Consider the following 14,500-nt stretch of genomic DNA (forward strand, 5'->3'; position numbering starts at 1 on the left):
TTTCAATAGTAGGTAGCACATTGTCATAAGACCATCGGTGCCGTTGGAATCGCGCCAAAAGGTTAGTAAAATGATGCCAACTTTTAGAAACGATTACTACTTCACCGGTGGTCCGATGACAATGGGCTACCTATCATTGAAAATTCCATTTAATGTAGAATACATTAGGATCTGATTTCGTAGAAATCGGCCATCGTTTCATATGTAATTTCATAAAGAATAGCTAATGTTATAGTTTTGATGTGATTGTGACTATAATTAAACAATTTTTCAAAGATCAGGCTAATATAAAACATAAATCAAAATTAAGGCTATAAATTGAAACTTGCTGAAAATTGAGGCTATAGACTATAATTAACCATAATCTATCTATAATATATAAAAAAGACAATTTTCAATTGAAAATCAATTAAAATTAAGGGACAAATTTGTGATTATAATAAAATTGAATATTTATTTATAAACTTGTTCGTAGAGGATTAGCTCCACCCACATTCTTGGATACCAAGCAACACTATAAGCCCATATTCTTGAATCCTATATATATATATTGCCTCTTTCAAACACAAGGAGTTACACGACGCGTTAGGGTTCCATTTAATTCCCTTTCTTCTTCTTCTAAATCTATCAATTTTTGATCGACGATGAAACGGCTTCTTGTGAAACGTAAGCATGGAAAGTCCGGTATGTATTATTTAACCCCTCTTTCTCGGCGAGATTTATCCGAAATCTCTGAAGAAAGTTTCGACCTCCCTTTTTTGGATCCAAACCAACACACTTATTCCAACACCTGCGGCGGTTTGTTGTGTTTCTTCGATCGAACTGGCAATAGTTATCTCTGCAACCCAACAACCAAACAGTTTCAGATCTTTCCTCCCAAGGAAGCCTCTCCATCCCCAAATTATGAGATCTATTATCATGGTGGTTGTGTCGGCTATGATTCTAAATCTGATGATTACAAACTACTAAGAATTTGGGATCGTGATTACTGGCTGTCAAGGTCTAGTCACAGGACCCGAATTTTTGAACTGTATTCTTTAAGAAGTGATTCTTGGAAGGAGATTCCGAGTCCTGCTTTTATGTGCAATTCTTACATTAAGAGAATTATATATGTTAGAGGTAAGTGTTATTGGTTTTCTATGTCCGACTCCAGAGTTATATCGTTCGACTATAGTGAGGAAAGCTTCTCTTACTTGCCGTTACCGCGAAAGGCTCATACCCTGGACGGTTTTAGCCTTGTCAAGTTCGATGATGAAGATTTGTTAGGTATTGTTTTCTCTAGGCGACGAGGAGCTACTTATAACGTCTATCTACGTATGCCTTTGCCTTTGGGGAGTGAACCTGGTTACTATTTTGAGGCTTGGGTTTGGAGAGAAGGGTTGCGTTGCTGGGATGCAGTGTTTAATGTCTCTCTTGGTGGTGCTGTGGATGCAGCAGAGACGATATACGGGCCGTTCTTGTTTCTTCGTGGAATGGCTGGCGATGGCGACACACGGGATGGTGTCCTAGATCATCTGGGAGTTTATGATTGGACTAAGAAAGAGTGCAAGGAACTTGGTATTTATAGTTATAAGAATGCAATCGAAGTTTTCTGTTACGTTGAGAGCAGCGTTGCGCTGCCCCGTGGAAAGCCAATCAATGGATCCCCTGTTCTTCCTACTTATGAGAGTGAGTGGCAAGGCATGTACGGTTCTCCTCATGACTCTCGTGAGTATGACTGCTTGCATGAAGCCTACGATGCAGATCTCGATGATTTTGCTGCTAATGGGTATGTTTTTATGTGGATATATGTTTGTATTTCTTAAGTAGTTTACATTAGTTTTGTAATGAAAAAGGAACCTTCTCTTGTATAGTTTCTTTTACTAACTAAAACATGTGTGACTGCAGATTCCGCGTCCTTGATGATATAGAGTTGGAGGAGGAGGAGCAGGAGAGGAGATACCATGCCGTTCTTGATTTAAAGACGGAGCCGGAGGAGGAGGAGGACGAGGATGAGGTATTCTTGTTCATGATAGAGTGATTGTTTTATTTCAAGATCCTAGGAAATTTGGTTAAAGACATTAAAAATATGTGCTTCTTTTCTCACAGGTTACGGATATTACATATTATTCTTTCGATCATGCATCAGAATGTGGATGTTGTTCTGAGTTAAACAACTATTACCGTGCTGCAAAGTATTTCGTAATCAAGTCAGATAGTGAGGATGACGTGCGTAAGAGTATTAGGTGTAACGCGTGGTCATGCACTCCCTATGCAAACAAGAAGCTTAATGCTGCATACGAGGATGCCCAGAGAGTTGCTGATGGCTGCCCCATCTTCCTCTTCTTTTTTGTCAGTAACCATTTTTATCACATTATAATTGTGTTTCTTCATGAGCTTGCTTGAGTATTGACTGATGCTTTTCTCCTTGTGAAAACAAGGTTGATGGGAGTGGCCAGTTATGTGGTATGGCAGAAATGATTGGCCCAGTGGATTTTCACAGAGATGTGGATTTCGATTTCCGGCTGCGAGATAAACGGAGTGGAAGCTTTCCGGTGAAGTGGCACTTCATAAAGGATTTGGCAAACTTAAAAAATTTTAGGTTCACCATATTGCACAACAATGAGAACATGCCAAGGACTGACAACAGAGACATACAAAGGGTATATATAATTATCTTGTTATTACAACCAAGTCATTTATGTGGAGAAGATGATCATTTTTTATTTTTGCGTCTCTTTTCAGTTAAGCTACAAGAAAGGTCTGCGGATACATAACATATTCAAGCGCCGTACGTCAACAACATCCCTACTCGACTCAACTGGATGCGAGAAGTCTCTCCAATGAGTAGGGGCGGATCCAGGATTCATCTTTAGGGGGCTGAATTTATTATCGTGTCATGTTTTTCATTGAATTTCCGCTGCTTTATACTATATATGTGTATTGTGGAGTGTTGTCGACGCTAACTGTACAACATCGTATTCCAGACGAAGCAACACTTTCAAGAACATTTCTTCCTTTTATCAATAATCTCAAAATAGATGATTAGCTTCACACCTCAACTCTTAAATTTTGATTTTCAATTTTTATTTAATTTTAATGTTGTTTTAATTGAAACTAAAAATTAACCCTACATTGATTGAAAATAAAAATTGCATTACAATAAAATAATGTCCTAAATTACTTTAGTTTAAAAAACAGAAAAAAAAACCTACACTAAAATTAAAATTGCATTACAATAAAATAAAATAAAATAAACTACTGTATTAATTTTTTTTTGCTGCCAGAAATGTTTGAATTTTTAAATAAATACTCCCTCGGTCCGCGATATCGCTTTCACATTTGCCATTTCAGTTGGTCCGCGATATCATTTCTACTTCCATTTATAGTCGTAGGGTCCACATAACACTTTATTATCTTAACCTTAAATTTTCAACTTTATGGTGGAGCCCAAACTCCACTCACTACAATGTTTACTATTATCTACTACTATCCACCATTTTTCTTAAAATTCGCGTCGTCCACAATATGGAAACGATATCGCAGACGGAGGAAGTATTACATAATATGCTAAACTCTATATAGAATTAAAAAAATCCATGAATTGCTAAACTCTACATAGAATTAAGACTAGATTGCTAAACTCTACATAGAATTAAGACAATCCATGGAATTAGCAGAATCCATAGATTGCTAAACTCGACATATAATTGAGATAATCCATAGAATTAGCAGAATCCATAAATTATAAAAAGTCTATCAAAATCTTTTAAATTCTTAATTGAATACTCCCCTTAAATTTATCATTTTTTGATCGACGATGAATAATTATAATATAGTAGGTATATAGTTTGAAAAAAGTGGGTAGTTTAGATAATCGCCCAAAAAAAAAAATTGTGTATGTATTGGCTTAGCGATAGGTGGTTAATAACCAAAGTCTAAGATATTGGGTTTGAGTTCACCGGCTTTAAATTTCTTTATTTACTTGTGTAATTTATAAAAAAAAAGCGGAACGCAAAAATAATGTACCGGCAGGACAATTTAAGATTCAAGTAAGCCCAAAACTCTTTAAAAAGGCTGAGAATTGCGTTGCAGGTGCATTACTTATTAATTACTAGTATCCTACTTTTCCAAGTTCAAAAATTTTTGTCCGGATTGCCAAACTAGCTTATGTTAGTTTCTTAAAAGTTAGTTCTAATTCGCTAAATCTATAATCTATAATATATTGAAAAGACAATTTTCAATTGAAAATCAATTTTAAAATTAAAAGTAAGCGACAACTTTGTGATTATAATAAAACGAATGTTTATTTATAAGCCTGTTCATAGAGGACTAGCTCCACCCACATTCTTGGATACCAAGCAACACTATAAGCCCATATTCTTGAATCCTATATATAATATTGCCTCTTTCAAACACAAGGAGTTACACGACGCGTTAGGGTTCCATTCAATTCCCTTTCTTCTTCTAAATCTATCAATTTTTGATCGACGATGAATAATTCCGACAACGAGAAACGGCTTCTTGTGAAACGTAAGCATGGAAAGTCCGGTATGTATTATTTAACCCCTCTTTCTCCGCGAGATTTATCTGAAATCTCTGAAGAAAGTTTCGACCTCCCTTTTTTGGATCCAAACCAATACACTTATTCCAACACCTGCGGCGGTTTGTTGTGTTTCTTCGATCGAACTGGCAATAGTTATCTCTGCAACCCAACAACCAAACAGTTTCAGATTTTCCCTCCCAAGGAAGCCTCTCCATCCCCAAATTATGAGATCTATTATCATGGTGGTTGTGTCGGCTATGATTCTAAATCTGATGATTACAAAATACTAAGAATTTGGGATTACTGGCTGTCAAGGCCCCTTCACACGACCCGAATTTTTGAGCTGTATTCGTTAAGAAGTGATTCTTGGAAGGAGATTCCGAGTCCTGCTTTTATGTGCGATTCTTGTATTAATAGTATCATACATGTTAGAGGTAAGTGTTATTGGTTTTCTGAGTCCGATTCCAGAGTTATATCGTTCGACTATAGTGAGGAAAGCTTCTCTTACTTGCCTTTACCACGAAAGGCTCATATCTATTTTTCTAGGCTCGTCAAGTTTGAAGATGAAGATTTGTTAGGTATTGTTATCTCTAGGCGACGAGGAGCTAGTTATAAGGTCCCTATAATTTCGTCTTTGCCTTTGGGGAGTGAACCTGGTTACTATTTTGAGGCTTGGGTTTGGAGAGAAGGATGGGATGCAGTGTTTAATGTGTCTCTTGGTGGTGCTGTGGATGGAGCACAGACGATATACGGGCCGTTCTTGTTTCTTCGTGGAAAGGCTGGCGATGGTGAGAGACGGGATGGTGTCCTAAATCGTCTGGTAGTTTATGATTGGATTAAGAAAGAGTGCAAGGAGCTTGGTATTTATAGTTATGACAAAGCTATCGAAGTTTCTTGTTACGTTGAGAGTAGCGTTGCGCTGCCCCGTGGAAAGCCAATCAATGGATCCCCTGTTCTTCCTACTTATGAGGGTGAGAGCCAGGGCATATACGGTTCTCCTTCTGACTCTCGTGAGTATGATTGCTTCCATGAAGCCTACGATGCAGATCTCGATGATTTTGCTGCTAATGGGTATGCTTATTTGTGGATATGTTTGTATTTCCTAAGTAGTTTTACATTAGTTTTGTAATGAAAAAGGAACTTTCTCTTGTATAGTTTCTTTTACTAACTAAAACATGTGTGACTGCAGATTCCGCGTCCTTGATGATATAGAGTTGGAGGAGGAGGAGCAAGACAGGAGATACCATGCCGTTCTTGATTTAAAGACGGAGCCGGAGGAGGAGGAGGACGAGAAGGAGGTATTCTTGTTCATGATAGAGTGATTGTTTTATTTCAAGATCCTAGGAAATTTGGTTCAAAGACATTAAAAATATGTGCTTCTTTTCTCACAGGTTACAGATATTAGATATTATTCCGCCGATCATGCATCAGAATGTGGATGTTGTTATGAGTTAAACAACTATTACCGTGCTGCAAAGTATTTCGTAATCAAGTCAGATAGTGAGGATGATGTGCGTAAGAGTATTAGGTGTAACGCGTGGTCATGCACTCCCTATGCAAACAAGAAGCTTAATGCTGCATATGAGGATGCCCAGACAGTTGCTGATGGCTGCCCCATCTTCCTCCTTTTTTTTGTCAGTAATCATTTTTCTCACATTATAATTGTGTTTTTTCATGAGCTTGCTTGAGTATTGACTGAGATGCTTTTCTCTTTGTGAAAACAAGGTTGATGGGAGTGGCCAGTTATGTGGTATGGCAGAAATGACTGGCCCAGTGAATTTTCACAGAGATGTGGATTTCGATTTCCGGCTGCGAGATAAACGGAGTGGAAGCTTTCCGGTGAAGTGGCACTTCATAAAGGATTTGGCAAACTTAAAAAATTTTAGGTTCACCATATTGCACAACAATGAGAACATGCCAGGGACTGACAAAAGAGACATACAAAGGGTATATATATATATATATATATATAATTGTCTGTGAAATCAGTTTCATGGTGAAAGCGACTTTCCAATGACACAATTCAATATACAAATGACATGTCATTTGTATGTTGAATTGTGTCATTGGAAAGTCGCTTTCACCATAAAACCGGTTTTACAAGAGTTTTTGTGATAATTGTTCGTTAGAACAACCAAGTATGCAGCTGCCATTTATGTGGAGAAGATGTTCATTTTCTATTTTTCTGTCTCTTTTCAGTTGAGCTACAAGAAAGGTCTGCGGATGCATAACATATTCAAGCGCCGTACGTCAACAACATCCCTACTCGATTTTATGCAGGAAGAGGGAGAAGGCAGGCTTCAGAAACAATGAGATGGTAAATGCTGTGATGATGGTGTCAATTCCAGTCGGAACAACTCCACTGGATACGAGAAGTCGCCCTTATGAGCAGGGACGGATCCAGGATTTATCTTTAGCGGGCTGAATTTATTATCGTGTCACGTTTTTCATTAAATTTCCGCTGCTTTATACTATATGTGTATTGTGGAGTGTTGTCGACACATTCTGTACAACATCGTATTCCAGACGAAGCAAAACTTTTAAGAACATTTCTTCCTTCCATCAATAATCTCAATTATTGCATCGATCTCTACGGTTTTCAGCTCCAATTTTCTCGCCCTAAACCTGGATTTTCGTCTCGTTAATCAATTCCAAAAATCCCTAAAATTGCTTATTTAATTTGACGCTAAAACCTGCGTTTTCGAATTTTGAGTATTTTGCTCACCCCTAGTTTACGTTAGTGTCTTAAAAGTTGGATCTAATTCGCTATATAAAATCTTATTAACATTGGGATTTATATTGCAACGATGTGTATTTTGTATGATTACTTTGATTAGAGATTTAGTTCGAAATGGTCAAATTGCATACATTTTCTTGCAATCAGCATTTAAAACATCGGAATCAGAGAGCAGCGTTATCGACATTGATCTCGAGCCATGGCTGATTCGAGAGCTCTTCCTCCTCAAACTCCTCTTTTTCTTGGTCTCAATCCGATGCACAATCACCCAATAAATCATGGTGCCTAACGTGGTGGCTAAAATGGTGGTGCCGATGAGCGCCACCGCGATGGCGAGCCACTTCTCCTGCCGCCCCACGACGATAAGCGCGAGAGCCAAATAAGCGACGGAGATGAGCTCCTCCATGACTAGAGTAAAATTCGATAACAAAATTGAATACACAGGAGCATAACTTAAACAATGTGTTTTAAAAGCGCCAAACAATTTAGAAATTGATAATTGTGATATAATCAGCATATTGGTTGTTCGATTTGTAAGATTAGATATGATTAGTCTTATAATATCTTATTCGTTTGAATAAATGCGATTCTGTACTTAATCTCGAGACAATAACACATATGATTAGTCACGACTTATAAGTCTTGATAGTCTCAAACCAATACAATCTCTGGTAATATTAGGACAATTCAATCTCGATCAAGCCCCACTTTAAAGTTGTGCAGGGCCGGCCCTGACATTTCGGGGGCCCTGGGCGAAGAAGAAAAAAAGGGGCCCCTAATAAATCAAACTTCGAGAAGTTGTAGCAAATTTGAGATAGCCGTGCAACTGTAACATTAACTATAAAGTGCAATAAACTAAAAAATAATGATCAAATAACTATAGAAATAATTTAGATCTTCTAGCATTTTGATAATCAAAATTATCAATAATTTCTTCAAGATCAAGTTTTTCTAATACCTCACGTTCAATGCATAAAACCGCTAATCCATTCAACCTTTCTTGGGACAGTGTAGAACGCAAATATGATTTTATCAATTTTAATTTTGAAAAACTTATTTCTGCTGAAGCTACAGTAACTAGTGTAGTCAACAATATTCTATATGCAATAGAAACATTAGGAAAGCAATCAGAAACTTTAACAAACTCAAGAATTTCACCAAGCGACTTCATTTCAGATGGTAAACACTTTTATAGCACTTGCAATTCAGAATATAAATCTTCAGTATCAATGTTAAATTTATCATTATGTTTCAGGGCATCTTGAAGTTTAAACACAACATTTATGCAATTTATTCTCATCCAATGAAGATAACATCTTATGATTAAATAAAAAGCCAAAATTATCTTAAAAAATTATCAATTGTTCAAAATTATTTTCCCATTTCCATCTCAATTCTTTTAATATAAGCTTTGTTTAGCAATTATGCATAAAAATCAATTTCTTTTCAAAATATTCTCAACCGCCTACATTAGCCTTTCCCCCTCTCTCTAAAATATCTTGTTCTGCACTACAACAAAAAAACGCACAGCACATACCCACCCCTCATTTTTCTCACATTGCTGGCAGAATCGGTTCTTCACAAATAGGTTTAGTAATTTTTTTTACTAGGTATTAACACTACTGGGCCAATATTATGGGGCCCCAAAAAATTGGGGGGCCCAGGGCAATTGCCCCACCAAATACACAGCAGGGCCGGCCCTGAAGTTGTGTTAGAATGCTATTTAGATAATAAGTTAGATTGATTTAAAAACTAGAATAAAAAAAATGTGGTAATACATAAAGAGGCGGTCTTGCCAGTTGCACTCTCACTTAAATTATGATCTATACCCTAACTTGAATCCATATTATGATCTTAACTATATAAATAACACTATTTTAGATGCGGGTCAACCTGGTTGCACCCAAGTTTTTGTAATACATAAAAGTACCCAACTTTTTCGAGTCAGATGATTTTTTAGGACAGTAACTTATGTTGATTTGGAAATTATGACAAAAACTTTCGGACTTGTAAAAATAGGACACTAATTTTTTTCCAGAGTAAAATATGACACTAATTAATAAGCATTGTAAAAATAGGACATTTTCTCGGCCGAGAATTGGCTGAGAAATGTCCTGCGGATGCAACACTTATTAATTAGTGTCCTATTTTACTCTAAAAAAATAGTATCTTATTTTTACAAATTCGAAAGTTTTTGTCCTAATTTTCAAATCAACCTAAATTACTGTCCTAAAAAACCCTCGAATTCCAACTTTCTCAAACTATATTATCAAAATACCCACTTTTTGAATTTACTACATCTCATAACCATGTCAATTTTTTATTAGTAATATTTTGTACCAGTATGCATCTTCCCAAATATCTATGTCTGACTCAATTGCCTTTTCTTTTATTAATAAAATACTATGTTTATGCTATGTTTTGTACAAATGAATTGGTGATTCGAGATTGCGCAGATCTGTATGTAATTTTTTGAAATTTGCACAGATCAGGATGTAATATGGTTGCACAAAGTTTTTCTTAATTTTGTTTGCGCACATTCTTAATGGATTTTTTTTGCGCATAAGATTGTTATTATTTGCGCAAGTTAATTTTATATACGTTAATTTTATTTGGTAGAATTTATGCGTGAATTTAATTTGGAAACTTGGAATTGTAATCTTGAGGAATGATGCTAGTGTTAGGGCATTTTGTTTTTGCGCAATTTGAATTTTAGTTGGAATTTTTTGCGCAATTTAAATATTTGTTGGGTATTCTGTGCAAATTAGATTGGATTTCCACTTAAATTGAATTAATTGAGTAATTTTAAATGTTAATTGCTCTTTTACTTTTGAATTATTGGTTGTAATTTTTCGCCACTTGATTTAGTTTTCACAATTTGCGTAATTTTTGCGCAATAATAGTAAATTTTCGCAATAAGTGTTTTTTTGGCGCAATAAATGTAATTATAATTACAGGTGCGTGAATTTTATTTTATTGCTTGGATTTTATTTTATTTGGTTAATGTTGTTTTATTTCCTTAAATATAGTTGGGTTACTCTTATTTTATTTCCTTAAATATATTGGGTTAATCTTATTTTTTCATTAGTATATAGATTGAAAAAAGTGGGTAGCTTAGATAATCGCCCCAAAAAAATTGTGTGTGTACTGGTCTATCAGTAGGTGGTTAATGCCCAAAGCCTAAGATATTGGGTTTGAGTTCACCGTCATGTGGTCTTTAAATTTCTTTATTTACTTGTATAATTTATCAAAAAAAAAGCGGAACACAAAAATAATGCACCAGTAGGACAATTTAAGTTTCAAGTAAGCCCAAAACTCTTTAAAAGGGTCGAGAATTGTGTTGCAGGTGCATTACTTATTAATTAGTATCCTACTTTTCCAAGTTCGAAAATTTTTGTCCTAATTGCCAAACTAGGTTAAGTTAGTGTCCTAAAAGTTAGATCTAATTCACTATATCTATAATCTATATGGTTAATTATAATTTATAGCCTGAACTTTCAATAAATTTTAATTTATATCCTCAACTTTAATTTATTTTTTGTATAGCCTAAACTTTGATAAATTATTTAATTATAGCCACTATTGCACCAAAATTATATTAGTGGCATATTCTTTATCATAATTACAACTAAAATGATGATTAATTAATTCGAGACTAGAGTCTAATGTATTCTACACGAAAATGGATTTTCAATAGTAGGTAGCACATTGTCATAAGACCATCGGTGCCGTTGGAATCGCGCCAAAAGGTTAGTAAAATGATGCCAACTTTTAGAAACGATTACGACTTCACCGGTGGTCCGATGACAATGGGCTACCTATCATTGAAAATTCCATTTAATGTAGAATACATTAGGATCTGATTTCGTAGAAATCGGTCATCGTTTCATATGTAATTTCATAAAGAATAGCTAATGTTATAGTTTTGATGTGATTGTGACTATAATTAAACAATTTTTCAAAGATCAGGCTAATATAAAACATAAATCAAAATTAAGGCTATAAATTGAAACTTGCTGAAAATTGAGGCTATAGACTATAATTAACCATAATCTATAATATACTCCATCCGTCCCGTTAATAAAGACACATGTCTTTTGGGCACGGAGATTAAGGAGAGGTAGTTTAAGTGGTAAAGTGTTGTGGCCCACTTAGATTAGTGTATTTGATTAAATATGTTTAGTAAATTTCTTTATTTTTATTTTGAGTTTCATATTGATTTATAAATTTATGAATTTCGAATTTTTTAATTAATTTAATTACATTTAATTTTTTTTTCGAAATTAACTGTCTTCTTTTTTTTCACATCGCACATAAAACTCAAAATAAATCTGAAATCCCCAAAATCATACACCCAAATCAGAAATAAATCTACAAATTTGGATCCCCAAATCATACACCCAAATCATCAAGAAACAGAAATTGAAATCGCCATTTTCTAGGTCTACTTCAATTTTCTGAAAAGTAATTTTTCATCTCATCTTTGAAAAGCAATTTTCATTCTCATCCTTGAAAAGAAATCAAAATCGAAACCAGAAAAGGGAAAGGTCTTCATCAGCAATTCAATCGAAATCGAAATCGCCATTTTCCACTTTCAATCGCGGTTGCGGCTTTGCTGCGGTCGCCGTAGACGAGAGAGAGGCGATGAAGCCATGGCTGATTTTCTCTAATGAGGTCGAGAAGGAGAGCGGCGATGATGCGAGAGAAGCTGGAGGTTGAGGACGACAGAATCTAGGGTTTCGGAGGAGGGCGGCGCGGATGGAGGTTGAGGACGGCAGAATCTAGGGTTTCGGAGGAGGGCGGCGCGGATGGAGGTTGAGGACGGCAGAATCTAGGGTTTCGGAGGAGGGCGGCGCAGATGAAGGCTGAGGGCGGCGGTATCTTAGGGTTTCAGAGCGTGAGAGAGGCCGAGAGAGTGAGAATGAAGATAAGGTTTTTTTTTTCTTCTTATTTATACTACTTGAATTAAGGTGTAATTAGTAGTGTTAATTAACCCCTAATTCTTTCCTTATTTGGAGTGTGTCTTTATTATTGGGACATCCCAATAAGGAAAGTGTGTCTTCAATAATGGGACGGAGGGAGTATAAAAAAGACAATTTTCAATTGAAAATCAATTTTAAAATTGAGGGACAAATTTGTGATTATAATAAAATTGAATATTTATTTATAAACTTGTTCGTAGAGGATTAGCTCCACCCACATTCTTGGATACCAAGCAACACTATAAGCCCATATTCTTGAATCCTATATATATATTGCCTCTTTCAAACACAAGGAGTTACACGACGCGTTAGGGTTCCATTCAATTCCCTTTCTTCTTCTAAATCTATCAATTTTTGATCGATGATGAAACGGCTTCTTGTGAAACGTAAGCATGTAAAGTCCGGTATGTATTATTTAACCCCTCTTTCTCGTCGAGATTTATCGGAAATCTCTGAAGAAAGTTTCGACCTCCCTTTTTTGGATCCAAACCAACACACTTATTCCAACACCTGCGGCGGTTTGTTGTGTTTCTTCTATCGAACTGGCAGTAGTTATCTCTGCAACCCAACAACCAAACAGTTTCAGATCTTTCCTCCCAAGGAAGCCTCTCCATCCCCAAATTATGAGATCTATTATCATGGTGGTTGTGTCGGCTATGATTCTAAATCTGATGATTACAAACTACTAAGAATTTGGGATCGTGATTACTGGCTGTCAAGGTCTAGTCACAGGACCCGAATTTTTGAACTGTATTCTTTAAGAAGTGATTCTTGGAAGGAGATTCCGAGTCCTGCTTTTATGTGCAATTCTTATATAGGGAGAATTATATATGTTAGAGGTAAGTGTTATTGGTTTTCTGAGTCCAATTCCAGAGTTATATCGTTCGACTATAGTGAGGAAAGCTTCTCTTACTTCCCTTTACCACGAAAGGCTCATATCAATGGTTCTAGGCTCGTCAAGTTTGAAGATGAAGATTTGTTAGGTATTGTTTTCTCTAGGCGACGAGGAGCTAGTTATAACGTCCATGTAGGTATGCCTTTGCCTTTGGGGAGTGAACCTGGTTACTATTTTGAGGCTTGGGTTTGGAGAGAAGGGTTGCGTTGCTGGGATGCAGTGTTTAATGTCTCTCTTGGTGGTGCTGTGGATGGACCACAGACGATATACGGGCCGTTGTTGTTTCTTCGTGGAAAGGCTGGCGATGGCGAGACACGGGATGGTGTCCTAAATCGTCTGGTAGTTTATGATTGGATTAAGAAAGAGTGCAAGGAGCTTGGTATTTATAGTTATAAGAATGCAATCGAAGTTTTCTGTTACGTTGAGAGCAGCGTTGCGTTGCCCCGTGGAAAGCCAATCAATGGAACCCCTGTTCTTCCTACTTATGAGAGTGAGTGGCAAGGCATGTACGGTTCTCCTTATGACTGATCGTGAGTATGACTCTTCCCATGAAGCCTACGATGGAGATCTCGATGATTTTGCTGCTAATGGGTATGTTTTTTTGTGGATATGGTTTTACATTAGTTTTGTAATGAAAAAGGAACTTTCTCTTGTATAGTTTCTTTTACTAACTAAAACATGTGTGACTGCAGATTCCGCATCCTTGATGATATAGAGTTGGAGGAGGAGGAGCAGGAGAGGAGATACTGTGCCGTTCAGAATTTAAAGACGGATCTGGAGGAGGGTGAGGAGGAGAAGGAGGTATTCTTGTTCAAATTTGTTTTTCTTGTTGATGATAGCTAGAGATTTGGTTCAAAGGTATTAAAAATATGTGCTTTTCTCATAGGTTGCGGCAATTGAATATTATACTCCCAATTGTGGATGTGGTGGATCATGTGCTTCTGAGTTAAGTAACTATTACCATGCAAAGTTTTACGTAATCAAGTCAGATAGTGAGGACGATGTGCGCAAGAGTATTATGTATAACGCGTGGTCATGCACTCCCTATGCAAACAAGAAGCTTAATGCTGCATATGAGGATGCCCAGAGATTTGGTGCTGGACTCCCAAGAGGCTGCCCCATCTTCCTCTTCCTTTTTGTAAGTAACCATTTTCTCACATTATAATTATAGTACTATATGTTTTCATGAGCTTGAGTATGCAACTCCCCTCGTCCCATTACAAATGTCTCATTCTTTTTTTGGCAACATATTTAAACAATTTTCATCAACTCACTTTATCTGCCCAAAGGTAATGAAACATTTGTAATGAGACGGTATCAGAGGGAGTATTTCCCTTTATTCACGTACTGGTATTGACTGA

At 36.4% G+C, this 14,500-nt stretch overlaps 1 protein-coding gene across 1 annotated transcript; it reads left to right on the forward strand.

Annotated features, from left to right (window-relative positions):
• Positions 1 to 6,271: 6,271 nt before the first annotated feature.
• Positions 6,272 to 7,094, forward strand: LOC130999968 (YTH domain-containing protein ECT3-like). Its single transcript, XM_057925682.1, has 2 exons — positions 6,272 to 6,472; positions 6,725 to 7,094. Exons 1-2 carry the CDS (start codon positions 6,278 to 6,280, stop codon positions 6,836 to 6,838), a joined length of 309 nt encoding a protein of 102 aa, XP_057781665.1. The 5' UTR covers positions 6,272 to 6,277; the 3' UTR covers positions 6,839 to 7,094.
• Positions 7,095 to 14,500: the final 7,406 nt, after the last annotated feature.

Source organism: Salvia miltiorrhiza, chromosome 8, assembly GCF_028751815.1.
Source record: "Salvia miltiorrhiza cultivar Shanhuang (shh) chromosome 8, IMPLAD_Smil_shh, whole genome shotgun sequence".
Lineage (NCBI taxonomy): Eukaryota > Viridiplantae > Streptophyta > Magnoliopsida > Lamiales > Lamiaceae > Salvia > Salvia miltiorrhiza.

Bases quoted from the DNA above. Each gene is read 5' to 3' on its own strand.
- LOC130999968 (XM_057925682.1), top strand. From the start codon at position 6,278: ATGGCAGAAATGACTGGCCCAGTGAATTTTCACAGAGATGTGGATTTC. The intron at 6,473-6,724 runs GTATATATATAT...GTCTCTTTTCAG, and splicing joins ACAAAAGAGACATACAAAGG to TTGAGCTACAAGAAAGGTCT.